The 20,992-nt window shown below is 42.4% G+C and overlaps 1 protein-coding gene across 1 annotated transcript; it reads right to left on the reverse strand.

The window, feature by feature from the left end:
• Positions 1–19,121: 19,121 nt before the first annotated feature.
• On the reverse strand, positions 19,122–20,723 carry LOC105664099 (uncharacterized). Its single transcript, XM_012297065.2, has 3 exons — positions 19,771–20,723; positions 19,562–19,684; positions 19,122–19,418 (listed from the first exon to the last, which is right to left on the reverse strand). The coding sequence occupies exons 1-3, from the start codon at positions 19,807–19,809 to the stop codon at positions 19,122–19,124; spliced, it is 459 nt and encodes a 152-aa protein (XP_012152455.2). The 5' UTR covers positions 19,810–20,723.
• Between the last annotated feature and the right edge of the window lie 269 nt (positions 20,724–20,992).

The raw sequence follows: 20,992 nt of genomic DNA on the forward strand, positions 1-20,992 counted from the left end.
TTCAGAGTTACCATATTTTTCAAAAATGAAGAACAGTTCTCAATGAACAATCCTTTGCATGTACAGTTATACGTTTAGATCTTGCGTACATCCAAGACCACCACCAGTAGCGCAGAGCAACCGGGATGCCTACCTCGGGTCCCAAATTTTATAAAGGCACATATGGACCTTCAAATTCTTTTTTTGAATAAGGTAGTATAAAAAAATATAATCTAATATCATTTCCAGAATATTATATAAGAAATCAGACGAGCACCGAACAGAAAGTATGAAACGTACGCATAGCTTCAACGATAGTAATATTTTTTCCACAAGCGAAATTAAAAATTCCAATTTATCCGTATTTTTTCTTTGGGCCCATAGTTTATGTATGTGAAATTTGATCAAAATGGAACAACGTTTTATTAAACAAATTTGCAAAATAATGTTAATTTTTAACATATTTTTTAAACAAATAAATTTTTCAAAAATCCACTTACGCCATATTATTGACCTATAAAAACAAAAAAATTTGCACTTTGAATTTTTCGTCTAGGCCTAATGGTTCCCGAGATATTTGCGAAAATAGTTTTTTCAACCCCAACTTTAAGGGTTATTTTCACCACTTCAGAGTGGATGTTTGCCGATAAAAAAAATACGTGTCAAATATTTTTTCGAGTTCTATAACATAAAAATTTCATCAAAATCGGCGTGTATCAATTGGGTGATGTCCCTTGTGAGACTAAAATTGCCGCGCATGCGCGAAAAAACCCGTCCAATATCTCATCACTGTCCGGGGCAAGTCCGTGGAATGCGTAAACCGAGAAGGGGTAACGCACATTTGGAAGGTCGAGCGCGAGGTTCCACAGTGAGCGGCAGTGGGGCCGCACCTGTGGCTCGTCGGGTATAACGCGGTACTCACGGTTCCATTGCCAGCCGGCGTATGCGGGACTTGCTTCGTGGACGACACCCACATACTGGCTGTGGATCGCGAGTGGGGGAGAACCAGCCGTAATTTAGAGGTAGGAATTTCGGCGATTATCTCGGCGATCCGGGGACTCGGACTGAAGGTTGGCCTTCAGAAAACGGCGGCAATAGCCCCCGTGGTGGTCGGCCTCCGGGAGGAGCCGTAGTGCGGATCGACGGAGAGGAGGTCCGTGTCGGGGCCGAGATGCGGTATCACGACCTGGAGCTTCGAGGGTCACTTCCAGGCTCTGGCCCCCATGTTGGGCTGTGCAGTGGACGCGTTGGTGCATCTATTACCCAACCTGAGGGGTCCGGGAGAGAAGGTAAGGCGTCTCTACATGGGGGTCGTGCGGAGCATGGCCCTGTACGGCGCCCCAGTTTGCGCGGCCGATCTAATGGCTAGCAAAGGCTCGCAGCAGCGACTGTAGAAAGTCAAACGGCGGCTAGCCATCAGAGTCGCAATGGGCTACCGCAAGATTTCTTATAAGACGTCGATGGTCCTGGCGGATGTTTTACCTTGGCGCTTCCAGGTGCAAATCGAGGCGGAGATCTACGATCTTAGGCGCCGTCTGCACGATCGTAGCACGATCGAAGATAAAGGGGGGGGATACCTGCCGGACCAGAGGCACTGTAAGTAAGCAAGCGGTTGGGGCGATCTTTCCGCTGCTCGAGAAGTGGATGGATCGTAGGCACGGAGCGCTCACATTCCGGACTTCACAGGTGCCCTCCGCGCATGGTTGTTTTGCTGAGTACCTGTGTCGGGTGGGCAGGAAACAGTCTCCGCAATGTCATCATTGCAGGGAGGGTCCGGACATTGCTCAGCACACGCTGGGCGAGTGTCCCGCGTTCGCGTGGGAGAGACATGACCTGCACTGCGAGGTGGGGAGTGATCTGTCCCCGGGAGGGGTCGTTCGGGCCATGGTCGTTCAGGCATGTTAGATTCGGCCATCAAGGAACCATTAGGGGGCGACAATGGGAACCGAGCGGGATCGGCAAGAAAGAAGAAGAAGAAATAGAGCGTTCGGGAAAATAGAGACTGGGTAGAAAGTTAGGGGCGCTATTAGTAAATATAAAGACACGAAATAGTTGCGTAAAATTACCGGGGGGGGATTGCGACGTATTTTATAAGATGAATGTTTCGGACGAAATTTTTGAAAGAGTGGGGCATACACGCAGTCACGAGGATCTTAGTAATTTAGTAGATGCGATATGGTGGGGAGAGGTCGCGGTTTTAGGACCGTATGTTCGGACGCGGTGGAAGGCGGCGCTGGGTGGCGTTACAGGATGAAGCTGGAAGCAGGAGCGCTTGCGCAAAAAGACCTCCCCGAGGAACCTGACGAGACCACCTGGGTCACGAGCCACCGCGTAAGGACATCCTCTCGTCACATACGGAGCACACGCGGAGGAGGGGAGGGGGAGGGGGGTAATCTCTTTTCACGAATGCAAACGATGGTCCGAAAGCAAGTGGAACATGTCCCACTGATGATGAAGCTTGCCAGATTTCCGCCAACCTCATTCCCTCGGGGGGGGGGGAGACAGTTTTAGTGGGCACAAAAAAAAAAGATACGGTCATCAAGTGGGAGGTCGTCGTCAAATTCTGCGAGACAGTGGTCTCAAAGAAGGAGAATGCGATAGGAAACGTCGAAGGACTCGGCGGATCGCGAGGGTGGTTCGACCCGGGAGAGGGAGAGGTCGACGGTCGCGCGCGGTTACACCGACTTCACCGCGTCGCACAGTGGGCCAGAACGGCGAATTAGCTGTTCATTTGTCAAAAATTTGATTTTCCTAGATCGATATGAAACGAACATATATCGCTTGCTAAATATATGGCGAATTCAAAACCGATTAAAGTAATGAAATTCGTTAAAAATTATAGTCATGACAACCATTCAAAGATCAGACTTTTATGAATGCTATTTTTCACCGAAAAATTTACTCTTTTTCATATTGATGCCCTGGCAAAAGTATTAAACATTTTTGCAAAATTTTTTTTTCTTTAATAAACAGCATATGTTTATATTGAGAATACACATGCCGTGACAAATTATTAGCTGTAGTTTATTTACAAAATAATTCTCAATGAACTAAAGATTATTTTCATAGTCTTTCATCTTTAGCAAGGGATATCTTTAAAAGTGCAAAGAATTGCAGGCTCTATCATAGTGCAAAATTTTCAGCAGGATTTCCTTATTTTAGTCCAACAGGAATCATGTCCCCCCTCGTCCCACCGCAGAAGTTATTATTGTTTGAAGCGTCGCGTGACACACGCTTCAGCAACACGTAGGTATATATTGTGTATTTAGTCGAATAGACATTACTATATTTTATTATATATTCTGTAAGTATATTAATTAATTCATTCGATTTTATTTCGAGAATATGCAATGACAACATTTAACTTATATGTAGCAGAGTACGACTGGTTTTATATGCCATTAAGTTTGCACAAAATATTATTGCATGGTGCAGATATAATACAAAGTGCTGGGTTGCCCATTGGAAACCAGGTTGAAAACCTTCATTGTAAACCTTCTTGTTTTCTGAAGAAGCAATGGAGACACGAAACAAAGATTTCTGAGATATTAGAAGAGACCACACACGAAAATTTTCGCAATTAGAAACATTGACGGACCTTTTTCAGACTTTATTATATACGTCCAATATTTTAATATCTTCAAATTCGGCAGAAGACAGAAAAGTTTATAAAACACTTTCGCGTTTTAATATTTTCAAGAATGAAATAGAAAAATTAATGTTACAAGAAGACCTACAAGACGATGACGATGATACATAAGTAATAATAAATAAATTTTATTTTTATTCATAAAAATTGTTTCCATGTTAAACTTATGTTTACGTTAATAAAAATTATGCTTATAAACTGAACGTCCACATTAAGAGTATAGTATATTCACTAACTTTTTGAAATATAACGCTTATTTTTGTTTTATTTTTAATTTTTTTGGCAAGAAAATAATCCGGTGTGATTAAATGTAATAATAATACTTGTTTTAAATGCTGGAACGACACAGCGACCGCTATACTTTCGTTTGAAGTCTTCAAATAGCGCTACAATTGGCGGTGAACAGCTAATTCGCCGCGCTGGCCCACTGTGCGTCGCCCGCATCGACTCCACGGGGAGTCACTTTATCGTTAATTAGGCGATGGGGGCGCTCGAGCCCTATTCGTGAGGGATAACGACCCCATTCGGGAGAGCCGGCCTCCGAACGCACTGGGGTATGAAGATGCCAACGGCTCAAAATGGGCGATAGGAAGGGGGTGTTACTCGGTCAGGTGTTCTTTTCTGGGAAACACTCCCGCTACAATTAGAGCGGAGGCTTAACCTCCAATCAAAAACGGTGCGGTATAGCACGTAGCGGGGGCAAGTGGACCATCATTAGTCCCGGTACCTTCACTCGGTTAACTCGCGATGAGTAATCTTTGAAGTAGTACGTGCCGGACCTCTTAGGAAGCAACGAACTGGAGCAGTTTTAACTGGTAAGAGCCTACAAGATTCTTTTGACTGGACAACGGGTATCAGCCATTTGGATACTCGATCGTTGGGTAGTTCTAGTAGCCAGCTAACGCAAAGATCGAGCGAGGACTGTCGTGGCGAGCGCACGTATTCGGGGGTCGCTCCGCGTTAAAGTTCAATTTTGGTGGGAAGGAGTGGTAGAGGTGTGGTGGATGGTGTTGTGAAATGGGGGGAAGCCGCGGGGGAGTTGAGCGGTGAAAGTTTTGTGAAAATCGGAGGTGAAGTAGTGCAGTTATAAATAAAAATCGAAATTTCGATGGAAGAAGAGACCTTAGAATGCAACCGTCTACTGACCGCTGAAAGTAGCTGACGTCGTTGTAGGAAATCGTTAAACCTTCAACCTGTTGTTTCGTTCCAGTGTGAGCTGATTAGTCGTGATTGTTTTACCGGCGATTGGTTGGCCGGTGTGTTTATTGCAGTGTACAATTCAAACAGTGTGGGTGCTGGATTAATCGGAGTCGGAGTCTGTTAGCACTAGGGCAAGATGGCCCAGAATTTGGAGCATAAAGACCATTTCTATGGCGGAGTAGTGTGGTGGAACACTTGCGGAAAGTAGATGCCCACATGTTCGGCTCCGGGGTCAAAAATGTAGTAGTTAGTCCCGCCGCTGAAGAAAGCGCGATATTGGACTCACTGGCTGTGGAATTTCTGACATCACATATATATTTAACCATGAGCTCAACTTCGTGACCCATAGTGTTGACATACTCATAAACGCTCGAATGACCGTGGAGTAGACACCTAGCACAGGTACCGGGAAGAAACGGATGAGTTGGGATGTTGAGCGCGTGGCTCCACTGTGGGTGGATTCCCGTTATAGCGTGAAAACAGTACCAACGAGCGAATTATCAATGGGTAAAACTGGCGATTTATTAACGAGGAATGATAAGGGAGCAAGGCTGTTCCATGATGACTTAATTAAAGCCAGTGCTCTGCACGGTGGGGCAATTGGTGATTTAAAGTTCGAGAGTATAGGTGCTCTGCACGGCATAGTTGCCAGAGGCACAGAATTGCGGATGTTGGCTTTAAAAGCAATATTGTGTATGAAGCAACTAAGTTTGTCATTTACTTTTCTTATTATCAAATTAGTATACGCGACGGGCTATTCTTAAACATCCCCCCCACGCCCGATCTTGATCAAACTTGACACATTAATCGGGGGATGGGTGTTGAATATGATGATGCAATACCAATCTGCGGAAACGCCCCCTAGCGGAGATATGAAAAATCGAAAACTGCCATTGCCGGTCTCACGCAATGCCTATATAGTACTGTATCAATGCTGTCCCCATCACGATCGAATATTCCATACCTCGAGAATCTTCATCAGCCCTCAAATCTCTAACATCTAAGGGTGAATATCGGTTTCATGCTGTTCCTGGCTGGCTCGTAACGCCGTCACTTGCTTACACAATTGCTCCTCACTCGCTCACTCGCTTGCTCACTCACTTGCTCACTCACTCGCTCACTCACTTTCTCATAGCCTCATCATTCACCTACTAGCATTCATTCTGTTCACTTCATCATACAATGGTTAGGTTAGGTTAGGTTAGGTTAAGTTCTTCAATGTTAAATGATTTCATCAGTCTCTTTTTGCGATTCCTGGAAGATCATCTCGCTGATCGAGCTGCACGGCCATTCCGAGCAAAGGAAACTACTTTTCTTGAAAAATCCCCCTCAACTCGGGGCCCAATGTGCCCTTTCCCCATCAAAAGACTAGTCCAAAGCATAGAAATGGTTTCTTCAATATCTTCGCTCTGGTGCGTTTCCGCAGATTGGTATTGCATCATCATATCCAATACTCCCCCCACTACTGATCTGTGAAGTTTCATCAAGATCGGGCGTGGGGGGGATGTTTAAGTCTTACCCGAATCAGGTATATTTTCGGCTTGCCTTTGTTCCCGAGCGCGAGGACGGTGACAGCGTAGAAAAAACAGGGGGTTGGGTGTAGCGGTATACTATAAAGTAATCGGTCGCGCGGCGATGTTATTCTTTAGACAAGGACAGAACATAGCATGCTTTCCCTTTTTAACCCTTTCACTGCGGCGCGATTTTGGAGTAATCCATCAACAGAGACGACGCGTTAGACGCATGTCGGTCGCTGCGCCGTGCAGACCAGTGACCATAACAGTATCCGGAAATTTGATACTATTCGTAGGACTTAAGGGGGTGGTCTCGCAGTAACTGTGCGTGTACACTAACACATGGCGGCGCATGCACGTATAGGCGATGTGCGAGAGAGAGGTCCGATTTCGTAGTTTTCATTTTACGTCTCGAAAATTGCATAAATTCACTTTCTGTGGATAGTTTTAGCACCGGTAGATATGCGCAATGTTGCGCTGATGTCGGGTTTTCGCCAACAAACATCACAAATTGAATAAAACGAATATTCGTGACAGGTAAGTGTGAGACAGACATAGATCTGAGCAGTCAAGATGGCTGCCTCTAGACACGTTGCGCCGTATTTTCGGTTTTACAGAAAATTTAGGCATTTAATCACGAAAAACGATATCAGCGCAGCATTACTATAATGGTACGATGTCGGCTTGGTCCATTTTTTGTTAATTTATCACTTCTAGAAGAAATAAGATGAAAAATACGATTTTGTGCACTTGCGCCTGTCAACGGTGTTCCGCCATACAATTATAGTTTCACGATTTTCCACTTGGAGCGCTTGTAGTATTTGTCGTGGATTTTCCTGGTTTCGGTCAAGTTACCTACAACCTCGATGAAAACACGAAACGGTCGGTAACTGCATACAGTTTTCTGGACTAGGTATGACCATGCGCATTCCACTGCGCACGTCACGTATTCAATTCAATTTTCCACCTTTAACTTTTCCGCGCTTTATTAACAGAGATAATCTTCGACCATTCGCTTCAGCTAACAGTGATGAACTGACTCGCACGAAAAATTACTCATCTCCACGCACGCTGACGCATTCTCGCCCGAGATTATTCTTATCAGGCGTTCCTCGAAGTCGGACACCCAACGCGACATTCGAACCGATCATCTAAACATCCTCTCGCAAACGCGATTCAATATTTCATTTCATACGCACCGACATTTTTACAGCTAGACTAAATAAAAGTTAATACAGTATTGCCTCGAAACAAGCAACAGTTTCGAGCCTCGAAATTAGCAAATTTTTATCCCCACTTCTTTGATTGAAGTCCGCCGCCGAGTGAGAGATACGAGAAGGAGTGAGAGGTCCGCGAAACCGAAGAAGTCATAAATTTTCACGGTCGTCTGAACAGTATAGTGGAAAGAGGACAGAACATATAATATATTGTTTTCTCACTCTGATGCATGGCGATTCTGTCGTATTATGAAAAGTATATTCTCCGAAATTATATTATATCAATATGCTTTTTTTTTTTAAATCTAGTGGTTGACAATGATCAATAATTTGAGGTATATTTTTCCCTATAATTTTAATTAATTTATATAACAGAAATAAAAAAAAAATTAGAGGAAAAATTATTTAAGTGTAATAAATGTATTGCTTTCTCACTCTAACACATAGCGATTTTGAAGTATTACGAAAAATATATTTTGTGAAATTATAGTGCTGGTTTGTTTTTTTTTTTTTAATTGTAATGCCTAGTTAATAATTTTAATAAATCTATTTAACAATCAAAGGAAACATTATTTAAGTGTAATGCAGTATATAGAATATACAATATAATAATACTATATGAATTATACATATACAATACACAACAATAACATGACACATATATATGTAGCTGTAAGCTGATATTCACATAATTGTAAAAAAATGATTCTACATTGATTCGTAACAAGCAACTCGCTCGGGACCGGCCAGTTGCTAATTTCGAGGTTCAAAACTGTTACCTGTTTCGAGGCAATATGTATGAATTATGTACATGTTCCATTCACGAAATTTTACTACTAGGGAAAGGGAAAGCATGATATGTTCTGTCCTTGTCTAAAGAATAACATCGCTGCTCGACCGATTACTTTATAGTTTATGGCTACCATCAGCGCGCTCGGGAACAAAGGCAAGCCGAATAGCATACCACCCTCGAAATAAGCAACTGGCCGGTCCCAAACATGTTGCTTGTTACGAGGCAATACTGTACCGTGTAGTGTATATACCAAAGCAAAATAAAATCTTACAATAGACACTGTGGTGCAAGAATACAAATATTTTAACGTTAGATTTTGAAGAATTTTATATTCTCCACAATTCATCAGAATCGTCAGATTTCATTTACGACATAATATTACGGAATCGGAGAGAAAAAAAAGTAAAATTATTAAATAATTTTTCCTTCAACATTTTTTTATTTTTGTTCAATAAATTAATTGAACTTATGAATAAAGAAACTGTTGATCATTGTCAGCCATTAGATTTAAAGAAAAAACATATTCATATAATATAATTTCAGAGAATATACTTTTCATAATACGTCAGGATCGCTCTGCATCAAAGTGAGAAAACAATATATATGTTCTGTCCTTTCTCTACTATTCTGTTCGGTCGACCGTGAAAATTTATGACTTCTTCGGTTTCATGGACTCAGCGGCGGGCTTCAATCAAAGAAGTGGGGATAAAAATTTGCTAATTTCGAGACTCGAAACTGTTGTTTATTTCGAGGTAATACTGTACTATGAATTAATGTGCCGTCCCGAAAGAAATTCCTTAGAGTAGGCACTGTGGTACAAGAATAAAAATGTAATTGTTTGCAATGCTAATGCTTTGTTAACTTTTTATTTCTTATCTTTATTTTTTAGACAACTTGCTTCATCATATTCGTGCCATTTTGCTGATTACACTGAGAGCAAACAGGACGTAATTCGAGTTATACGATATTGATTCGTAACAAGAAACAGTTATGTGGCTGAGTGAGAGATCGGAAAAAGAGTGGCAGGTTCATGAAACCCGGGAAATCATAAATGTTCGTGGTTAACCAAACAGTTTAGTGGAAAAAGGACAGAACATATATATGGTTTTCTCACTCTGATACATAGTAATTCTGTCGTATTACGAAAAGTATATTCACTGAAATTATATTAATATGCATCTTTTCCACAGCTAATGGCTGACAGTGATCAATAATTTGTGGTTTATTTTTATCTATAATTTTTTGGGTAATCTATAGTTTTTGTCTTAAATATTTTAAAACTTAACTTATTCGAATTATGACAATCTTTGATGGTTTCAATCTACAAGCGGTCAACCTTTATCGCATGTGATCGTAATAAAACTAGCTGCACGTTCAACCGTAACTTTTTCCCAATTACTTTATTGCCGCAGTAACGGCGATGACCTACCATTTTTGGACATAAATATTTCTTTGAGTATTTTATTTCAACAAACTAGAATAGCAATAATAAAAAAATGCATACATATATGTATTGTGAAAAATTAGGAATTGGAGCGTATTCCACTTCTTATTCCACTCCATATTCCATTCATGCAATTTTACTGCTATTAAAAAGAGAAAGCCTTGCAGTGCGCGCGCGTGTGTGTGTGTGTGAGAGAGAGAGAGAGAGAGAGAGTGGACATAGCGAGAGGAACCGGTGCAATTCAGAAAACTGTAATACTATTATAATAAAGTATAAGGAACCATAGCAGCATATTATATTCTATCTTTGCCTAAAGAATAACATCACTGCTGTACCGATCACTACAATAGTTTACTGCTACACGGGTCCCTCCGTTTTTTTTCTGCGCGGTCTCCGTTGTCGCAGCCAAATGACAAATAATGACGAGCCAAACAGCAGTACCTGATTCACTTTTTGCCGAATATTTCCCCCGCGTTGGACGCACATGGTCACGATACAGCGACCAACTCAATAACGAGGCTCGCCATAAATGGGGGATCCTTTAGTTTTCCCTTCAAACCAAGTAACCTTCCTGCACGTTGAAACTTATCTGTATACGCGTAGGCTATAAACTCGCCCAGGCGTAGCCGTCAAACTTTTTACGAGCACTTGAAGACTTGTTACTTTTTATTTTATAGTTTTGAAGTGTCCTTTTGTATCTCGAAAAGAAAGTCTTGAACATAAATAGCAATATTTGTGTATTATTTCTCTACCCATTTCCAACAGTTGTATGTATATTGCATTTTTTGCCGTTTCCTTTTTCTAAATTATATTGTGCTTCGCTAAGTAATTATAAGAACCCAAAAATATAATCCATAATTGAAGCAACTGAAATTTGTATGTCGCATATGTTTGACAAAATATAAGAATGTAATGAAATTTACATACATTTTTTTATATCTGCTGACATGCATGTTGAGGGGACGAAAATATGGATCGAAATGGGGGATCCGTGTTTTTGAAATTTTTTGTTTATTGTAATTTAGCAATAATTATTACATACACAATTTTCGTCTACTTTTTACGGAGAAAAGTGTTGAGATTCGTTTCAGTACAGCGTGAGCCCCTTTTATACCACCATTTGCCATGTTTTCAACAATTGGACAATATAACATGTTTATTGTCAGTGACCAGAAAAGGTCCAGCAGGCAGGTATTATACATATAAATCCGCTGCGGTTCCAGTCGTCGTTGTACGGAACGTAGGTTTTTATAGGCAATAGAACTTTTAGCCGAAAGCATGAGTTTAGTTATTTAGCTTTTAATATTTTCAACCAAATTGTTTCTCATTTAAATGACTTGATAATCCTGACAGCTGCTAATTTTGTTATAGTATTCAGGGTAATGTAGAAATCGAAGTGTAAAAATATCGCAAATTCCTAAAGACAGTACCGGCTTTATACAGCCGTAAGATGTGTTCGGTTTTAGAATATGAAAGAATTATAAACATGATATTAATGTGAAAAGTTGTACGATGTAGCAGGGATACCTCGGATGGATTCGTTTATCATCCAATTGACACGAGACCATATGCCAGTATAAGGAAAATAAACTCCACTTTTATGTGATTGTCGAGTGTGGAATTATTTGTAAATAGTTGTGTTTGAGAGAATCGATTGTAAACAGTTGTAAATGTTGTGTTCGAGAGTTATCGATTTGTTTAAAAACTGATTAGCGAGACAAAGAAGCGCGGAGAAAGAAACGGCAATCTGGGCGAATTTCAGAGGCGAAAGACGTTTCGAGAAAGTTGTCGAGAACGAATAAAAATACGAGAAAGTTGTGGAGAACAATTAGAAATAGCGTTTGAGTGTATTAATTTCGTTTAAAATAGTTAATTAAAAGTTTTGTTGTTTACAGTGTTAGTTTCGTTTGTTAAAAATAAATTGTTTTGTGCGTTTTGTTAAAATCTTTGATTTTATTCCCACATGATGTTCTGAATAAAAATGGTTTAAAAAAAAAAATTGGGAGTTCTGATTCGTAATCGGTACATGCTCTTTGGTCACAGGTTCGAATCCCGATGGACTGTGTGTTGTCCACGTTATGTTTTCCATTTCCTTTTCTTTTGTAATAATATTAATATACGATTCTAAGGGTTTTTCAATAAAACTAATAAAATAATTTTCAGAAAAAGAATACAACGACTTCGAAATGCACTAAAAAGTATAAAATAATTTCTATTTCCTAGTGAAGTAATTTCTGTTTCATTCAATCATACAATTACGTAACAGACATGAATGAAACCTATTTACTCATTAGGTAGTATATTAAATACATTTTAACCTTTTCGGAGGCGGCGCAAAATTAAAAGATTTTCTTGAACATGTCAACCTTTCGACAGCCGAACATAGGCAAAGCATTTATAGCTATTTTTTTTCTATACATATAACTCGATAGCACGCCGCGAAGTAGGTGTTAGTGCGTATAGAATATAAACATGGTCTATCTAGCCCTTTGCGGAGGGGACGGTAGAAGTGAACCGTACCGTGGGGCCGAGCTCCTGCCGTGATAGTCATTAAAAATTGCTAGCACATATTTCTGTTTAAACGCGGTTTTCGTTCATAGCATTCCAAGTCAAATTCTGGACATATTATAAATTTCTCGGCCATACCCACGCATTTACGTGGGACACTTATGTGCGTTTCTCGGCTCAATCAACTGTTTTCGCCAAACGCATATATGAGTTCTTCGGCCAATTTGATGATTTACGCAGAACGCATATATGCGGCGGTAGTCCGCAAAGGGATAGATTCATAGAGTATGCGACGGAAAGACTCAATCGCCGCATATGCTATGAAGATAGAGCGCGTCTGCCGCAAATTTGGTAATTCCCGCCCTTTTTTTTTTTTTTTTTTATTTAGGAAGACAGAAATCCAGTAACGGACATCTGGGAAGATAGCCCAGATAGTGTGAGACTCCCGCTTCCGGCGCCCCTAGAAGAGGGGCGGTTTCCACGGCCTACTCACTAAAACTGTCTCTCGCCCCCGCTACGCGGGGGTTGGCGGCAACCCGCCAGGCTTCCTTACCGGATGGGGCATAGTGTACCTGGTCTAGGCCATCGCTCGCAGTTGTGGAAGAAAGACTACCCCCCCCCCCCCCCCCCCCCTCGCGTGTGTGTTCCATGTGTGGAGACTGGATGCTCTCAACCAAAGGGTTTTGGCCCTAGGGGCTGCGTCAAGATCTAGGGGAGGCTCCCGGGCAAAATGCGCTGACCTCCAGCTGACCTTGTAACGCCCCCTCGGCACCGCCTCCCGGTGGGCTCGAACATACGGTAAAACCGCGACCTCCTCCACCATTTCCCACCTAAGTGCCGATCTGTAGTCTATTTTCTACTGCCTATCCCCTGCGTGTTGCCTGTCGCTCATATTTCGTTTCCGTATTTCCGCCCCCGCCCCCTCGATCGTCGATTAATAGGTAGATATCTCCGCGCTTTACAATCTTTCCTTCCCTATGCCTAATTAACGCTATTCGTTTCTACTCTTGCCTCTGTTTCGGTCCCCCCCCCGGCGCTGTTTCTTTCCTGCTCCCCCTATTTGTTCATATGCGATTCCCTGTGTGCGTAATCAATACTAATACCGTCGCTGTTAGACCAATGAAGTAATATAATGAATAAGTATGTAAATAACAACAGATAGATAAATATGTAATAAGTGACACGTAAAATATACATATAGAGTATAAATATATAGTATGACATAATATATGTGTAACGTATTCTAATATTCCTCTCATCCCCGCCCCCTGCGCAAATTCGTTGATATTTGCTCGCATGATTGCGTTTCCGCCCCGCGCCTAATTTCGACTTCCGCTTCTCGCTTAGGACTCCGCTTATCTCTTTTCCCCTTTTCGCTGCCCGCTTTTCCCCTTTTGTTCCTACTTCGTCCCAGTCTTTCTCCACAACGCTACATGAGCCCATTGCTCTCGGTATTTATTTCTTTTCTCTCTTCCAGCACTTTCCCTCGGTTCTCAATCCGTCCCCTAATGGTGCTGTGACCAGGCTGACGTTCAAGTTCCTCGTTCCAGTACTTTCCGATCAAAAAGTCTGCCAAGCCTTCGGGTCGTTCATAGCGTTGCCCGTCATTGTTGCTGCTTTCATTTGTTGCCGCCGTTTAGGCGCCAGCCAAATTTCCTTATGTTTCCTCCTTCTTCTCTCCCGCCGATCCCCTCGGTCCCCATTGTCGCCCCCTAATGGTGCTATGACCAGGCTGACACCGGTTTCCTCCTTTGCAAGTTTGAGTCGTTCGATCGACCATGTCTTGTTTTCTCCTTCTCTCCCGCCGATCCCACTCGGTCCCCATTGTCGCCCCCTAATGGTGCTATGACCAGGCTGACGACTGGGTCCCTAATTGAATCAGCAGTTGATCAGAAGGATCCTCTGCTCAGTTTAATCTCTCTCCCTCCTCTCCCCCGCTCCGTTGGTCACCGTTTTGTGCCCTCTACTGGTGCTATGACCAGGCTGACACCGGTTTCCTCCTTTGCAGGTTTGAGTCGTTCGATCGATCGTGTCTTGTTTTCTCCTTCTTCTCTCCCGCCGATCCCACTCGGTCCCCATTGTCGCCCCCTAATGGTGCCATGACCAGGCTGACGACTGGGTCCCTAGTTGAATCAACAGTTGATCAGAAGGGTGCTTTGCTCAATTGACCTCTCTCCCTCCTCTCCCCCGCTCAGTCGGTCCCCGTTTTGTGCCCCCTAATGGTGCTATGACCAGGCTGACACCGGTTTCCGCCCTTGCGGGTTTGAGTCGTTTGATCGGTCGTTTCTATTTTTGTTTCGCCGCTTCTTCTGCTCCTGCTCTTCCTCTTCTCCCTCTCGCTGTCCTCTTGCTTCTTTCCCTCCTCTTGCCGTTACCTCTTCTCCCTCTCGCTGTCCTCTTACTTCTTCCCCTCCTCTTGCCGTTTGAAAAGCGCGCCGTGCCTCCGCCGTCTTGCTTGTTGCTGCATCCTTTTGCTTCACCCTTTAGGGCCGCTCTCCAAGTGTTCGCAGCGTTCCTTCCCTCGCCATGCTGGATATTCTGGTTATTCTCAGTGCGGCCCCTTTTCTCCACCATCGTTGTGTCTTCGGAGTTTCCAAAGTGCTGGAGCGTTTCCACAGTTCTTCCAGCACTTTTCCGTCATTTTCCCGCTTTGCACTGTTCTTCTGCACTCGCGCACGTGGTTACGTATATTCCCCTGTACCCGCAACACTCCTAGCACTTCACTGCACTCTCACAACACTTTCCTAACACTACACCGAGTTAGTTGCCTATCTGTTAATTATTTATTATTTATTATTTATTAATTTATTAACCTACTAATCACTTCACTATTTATAATAATTTATTTGTTAATTATGAACTAATTAATATTATTATTATTATTATTATTATTATTATTATTATTATTAATCTCATTCACTTCACTTCATTGATTAATTAATTAATTAATTTATTTATTTCTTCCTTCCTTCACTTCGTTCCGTGTCGTTTCGCCTCTTCCTCTTTTCCTCCTCCCTGTCTTCTTGCTTCAACCAATCCGCTTACCATTTGAAAAACGCGCCATGTCTCCGCCATCTTGCTTGTTGCCGCGTGCCTCCGCTTCGCCCATAGGCTTCGTCCCTGAAGGCAGCTCTCCAAGCGCTTGCGGCGATCCTTCCTCCGCCATCTTACTTGTTGCCGCATGCCTTCGCTTTGCCTTTAGGCTTCGTCCTTAAGGGCCGCTCTCCATGCGTCTGCAGCGACTCTTCCCCGGCCATGTTGAATGTTTGTGAACCGGCCTTTACGCTCTACGCTTTCCCTCGCGCGGAGATGCCCACGTGTTCGTACGATATATCGAAGCATGCTTGACCGACGCCATTATTTATTTACTATCAAGAAAATACAAAAATAGCCAAAACCAATCACCGCGTGCATTCAGTATGCCTCATTCGCCCCTTCCCGCACTCTAAATCCCTAATGACATTTGCTTTATAATTAATTAATCTAATTTCTACGACTTTCTCTCGCAACTTCTACATGCCGCACGACCACGTGTTCACGCAAGTCCTTCTTCGAGGGCAGCTTTCACCCTTAAATTGCACTATTTCACTCGCGATATATAAAAATAATCGTATTTAAGTCGCGCACATATTTATTTATTCCGCGGTCGATCCGAACACTCCGAACCGAACACTCGCTTCCTCGTTTTCGATTACTCATGGGTTTGCACCCCATGCTTTTCCTCGCGTCGCGTGGAGGTCGCCATTACCGAAATTTCGTTTTTTATTTATTTATAACTTCACTATTCCACTTTCGATTTTCACAAAATTTCACCGCCCACTTCCCCCACGGTCTCCCCTCACTTCACAACATTATTTATCACACTTAAACCACTTTTTCCCACCAAAATTGTAATTTATCGCGGAGCGACCCCCGAACACGTGCGCTCGCCACGACAGCCAACGCGCCTCCTCTTGGTAATTCCCGCCTCGTGGGCTCCGTTTATAGGTTCTTAGATCCATGGCTTCCACACGCGAACGAAGTCGATTCAATTTCATTGAAATGAAGATGTAATTGTTGCATTTACGTATATTACCAGACATATCTGTAATGGTACGTATTCTTTCTCAGGATTTATTAATTTCCAATACGTCATACCACAATCAACTGGTTGTTGGCAGCAACGTTTACTGAGGTATTTTTAATTTTGCGCCGCCTCCGAAAAAGTTGAAATGTATTTAATATACTACCTAACGAGTAAATAGGTTTCATTCATATCTGTTACGTAATTGTATGATTGAATGAAACAGAAATTACTTCACTAGGAAATAGAAATTATTTTATACTTTTTGGTGCATTTCGAAGTCGGTGTATTTTTTTTCTGAAAATTATTTTATTTCACGCTTTTTAGTGGAATGGGGAGAATTGTATAAGATACTGTGAGACAATTCTTCCGGGCCTATTTTTTGTCTGCGTAAACGCCATGAGCATAATTAAGTAAAGGATAACATGGATATTCGTTTTTCAATTTTGTTTGCAACAGTAATCCTTTGCGACTAAAAAATGAAAAAATGTTTGATAATGGTACCAACGGGGAGTCAGCATCTTCCATATGCAAAAGGTTTCATTTCGATCGGTCCATCTAGCTAGGCGTAATGCACGAACTGTGACGGATCGGTGGGGGAAAACCCGAAGGGGGTTCCCTGGAGTGGGGGCAGTTAGGGAAAACGGCCCTCCACGCACCGATGCTCACACCCACGGACGATTTCTTTAATGGGGCGCCAGTGCTAATGCACTAGTCCGTAGTAATCGCCCTTCCGGCTGCTCTGTCGGGAGCGGGAATCAGAGGGGGTCAGAAAAAAACTAGTAAAAGACCCGCGAGTTCGTATCCAATAGAAAGTGATTTTATTCGGGCCTCCAAGTAGGCCACGTAAGCAGAACAGAAAAAAAATGAATTCGCGTGGGCCCCACGCGTTACAAGCAACGGTCGAGGAAAAGGGGTCGACTCGCCAGTTGCGAGGGAGGCTTTCGCGGCGCGGGGGCTCACGGTACGCGCGAGTACAGAAAATATAGAAATGCAAAAAGAACGCTGAGGTATTCGCCCGCAGGGAGCACGCCCTCTCAGGGGTCGTGGACAGCAAGGGGACGTTGGTCCTAAATACCAAAATACAGCGTAAAAAAAAAAAAACTAAATGAGAGGGGACGGTGTCGTATGACCCGTCCGCGGCCTCTAGGGTCCTCGTCACTGGGGCCAGGGGTCCTATCGCCCTCGCCCACGCGCAAATGAATAACAACAAAGAAAAAGAGAAGGGTAAGGAGATGACTCCTACCTTTTTGCGCTGGTGGACTCCACAAAAAACAAATTCCTCGGTGGGGCGGCGGCGACGAATAATCCACAGGCACACAATACAAAATGACACAAAGTATAAAAACGGAACGCACTACTATTAACAAAAAAAAACTGCGACGCAAAACACGACAAAGCAACGAAAGAAAAAGGAAGATTCGAATTTTAGCGGGAGGGCTTTTCGAAAATCGGCTTCCACACGCGGCGGCTCGCTGGCTTCTGTCGATCTTCTTCCCCGGTTCACGGTATTCCCCCACCCCGAGGATTTCGGCGTCGAGGATGGGCCATTCCACGGTGGTGTTTGGTGGCCAGGTCCTGGGGCCCTCTCGAGGTGGCAGTTGGGGGTGGCTTGTCCCCAGACCTGGCGTTTCCCGGTGGCGGCTCCGCCCCCGCGGAGGATGACGGGGTGGCGCCGCGACCGGACAGCCGGTGTCTCCTTCGGTGGACCCATCCCGCGCCTCCGTCGCTCAGGGAGAGGTTCCTCCGCGACCGGGGACGACGACGGCTCCTTCGGTGGCGGTTGGAGGCAGCAAAAAAAAAAAAAAAAAAAAAGGGGGGGGGGAAAGGGTGGCGTCCGATACGATTTAAAAAAAAGAAAAACACACACACTCGCTCATTCATACCTGCCCCAGCGGCGAGGGGGTCCGCTTGGGCGGAGGAGTGGGGCTGGCAATTCGGGAGGATCCTCGTAACGAGGCATAACCAAAAAAAAGAAGGTAATCAACCAAATGAAAATATGCCTCGTTACAGAACATACATAGGAAAAGAAAAAAAAAAAAAATACGGATCGAATTGAGTAACCTCCTTTTTCGAAGTCGGTTAAAAAGTAATATTTGATGGGATATGAAGAGGTAATAATATTTAAAATGAAACTGAAACACAGTAACTTTTAAAGGAACTAAATGAATTTATTATTAAAAAAACGATTTGGAAGGACCTCTTTAAAATATTTTAATTAAACTTCATTTACGAATATCTTAATAACGCAATATATGTTTATTTTTTGCAACACACAAAAATCTGATCAAAATTGAGCGGGATCTCAGAAGTAATTGATCGACGCAGGAATTCGATTATCGGCTTTTCAATACATATACATTTATTCTGGCTAATTTAATGAAATTGAAAATTTAACAAAACTTGTCTACGTCTGAACTGTTGCCTATATCGTATAGATATTACATTGATTAATATTTTACCGAACATAGAAAAGGGCAGCTGTTAGAATCTACTATTGCAATATATTTATTCGTAATTTCAAACGTTACGCTTATATCAAGAACTTTACTTGAATAAGTTATTGCTAATAAATATGAACCGAGTTACGTCGTTAATCTTATTTTGAAAGTCTTATGAAACATTAATTAAAAATAAGAAAGCGCATTAACATCGTAAACAATTAATCCGAAAAGAATATCGCGATCGAAAGGGGATGAGGTCCGCAAATGAAATAGTAAATTATTTATTAATATTTTATAATTTATTATTATTTTAATTTTTGTTAACACATTGGATTACACAATTATTGTATATTTGTGCAACGTTCCGTCGCTCGCGGTAAGGGCTGCGTGTACGGCGATACGATCGCGCACGCAGCGCGTCGCGTCCACGCAAGTGCTGGAATCTTTCACGCTCGCGATGTTGATATAACTCTCGTTCTACTATTTCCAATCTTCTTTGCAATTTCTCCCGCTCGCGACGTTCGTAAGTCCTCCTCGCCATGTCCTCCCGGCGGATTCGCTGTCGAGCTGACACATGGTAGTCTATTGTTTTCAATATTCTTCTAATCTGAAACAGAAATACGAAAATGTAATTTATTTTTGTCCACATTTTGTGTCAACATGTTATATGGGTTCGTATTGGTGTTGCCAATACGTAATGTATCGTAGGGAAATAAATCGGAATAAATAAATGTTAAACACATTACTTACTCTGTTATTGGAAGGTTGTTGGTGCGGCTCCTGAACTTTTTTCCGCTTTCCCTCTTCTGTTTCTTCAGGTTTCCTCTTTTCTTCCTGCGTCGTTACTTTCTTCTTATCGCCTTTTATTTCCATCTAGAAATACATAATTTACATATTGCAAAGTTGTAATTAATACTGACAAAACAGCGTACGCGTGTCATGAAACGCGAACTACTTACTTCTTCAACAGCTTTTTGTAAAGTTGCTACTTTATCCATGGTCACTTTGTAAATACTGGATCGTCGATCGATGCCGGGGTTCGAAGCTATGCACCCCACCCCATCCCTCAGTTCCACCACTGTCACTCAGTTCCACCACTATCAATCAGTTCCACCACCACCCCTTAGTGCCACCCCCACCCCTCAGTTCCACCACCGTCTCTCAATTCGCAAAAATTACATTACATTATTTTTTGGAACATCGGGAAATTGTTACGTGTTCTTTTTTAAGTGATTCATTCTTAAGTGTAGTTTTTAAGTTTAATTTTAAGTAATTTATTTTTAAGTGTATTGTTTAGGTGAATTTTTTAGGTGTATTTTTTAGTGATGTGTTGTTAAGTGTAATTTTTAGTGATTTATTCTTAAGTGTATTTTTTAAGTGTATTTTTTAGGTGAATTTTTTAGGCGTATTTTTCAGCGATTAGTGTTAATTTGTGTTCAATACTTATACGTGGAATGGAAGCTGCAATGAGTGCAACGATGAATGGACCAAGCGATAAGAAGAAACAAAAAAGACGGTTGTTTCCCTCGACGAGGAGGTATTCGAAGAAAAGAGCAACTCTTCAAATGCGACATCGTTTAGCTGCGGAAAAAAATGAAGAAATATCCACCATGTTTCCACCATGCGTCGTAACTACAACAGCACAAGTAGTAGAAACTTCAGAAGAAACTACATCGGCACAATTTTCAGACGACGGAGAAGATGGCTTGACAGTCGAAAAAGTAGCAGCAGCCGGGCCAAAGGAAGCGCCGTCTTTTCTAAACGGACTAAGTATTGTGAATATGCAGTACATCTTTAAAGAAATGAAAAGAATAAGCCATCATGCGGATAAGAGGGAAAATTGCGGTGTACAATACTTGGAAATAACTGGCGTAAAACAGTCGGGTCTGAAGACAACGTTCGCCGTAGTGTGCACTATGTGCCACTACAAAGGGGAAATCAAAAGTCAACCTGACGATGTTGAAGAAATGGATATAAATCGTAGTGCCGTGGCTGGGACAATGCTTACTGGAGGCAGCTATTCACAGATGGAAGAATTTTTGGCAGCCATGAATATAAAATGTATGCCGAAACGCCAATTTGTAAAACACCACGACGAAGTAGCAAATTCGTTGATTGCTGCTGCGGAAGAAGAAATGATAGCAGCGGCTGCAGAAGAAAAACGATTAGCCATTGAAAGAG

This window comes from Megachile rotundata, chromosome 2 (assembly GCF_050947335.1).
Source record: "Megachile rotundata isolate GNS110a chromosome 2, iyMegRotu1, whole genome shotgun sequence".
Taxonomy (NCBI): domain Eukaryota; kingdom Metazoa; phylum Arthropoda; class Insecta; order Hymenoptera; family Megachilidae; genus Megachile; species Megachile rotundata.

Coding starts and splice junctions, on each gene's coding strand:
- LOC105664099 (XM_012297065.2), bottom strand. CDS start 19,809: ATGGATAAAGTAGCAACTTTACAAAAAGCTGTTGAAGAA. Junction 19,685..19,770: donor TACAAAAAGCTGTTGAAGAA/GTAAGTAGTTCG, acceptor ATGTATTTCTAG/ATGGAAATAAAAGGCGATAA. Junction 19,419..19,561: donor AACAACCTTCCAATAACAGA/GTAAGTAATGTG, acceptor TTTCTGTTTCAG/ATTAGAAGAATATTGAAAAC.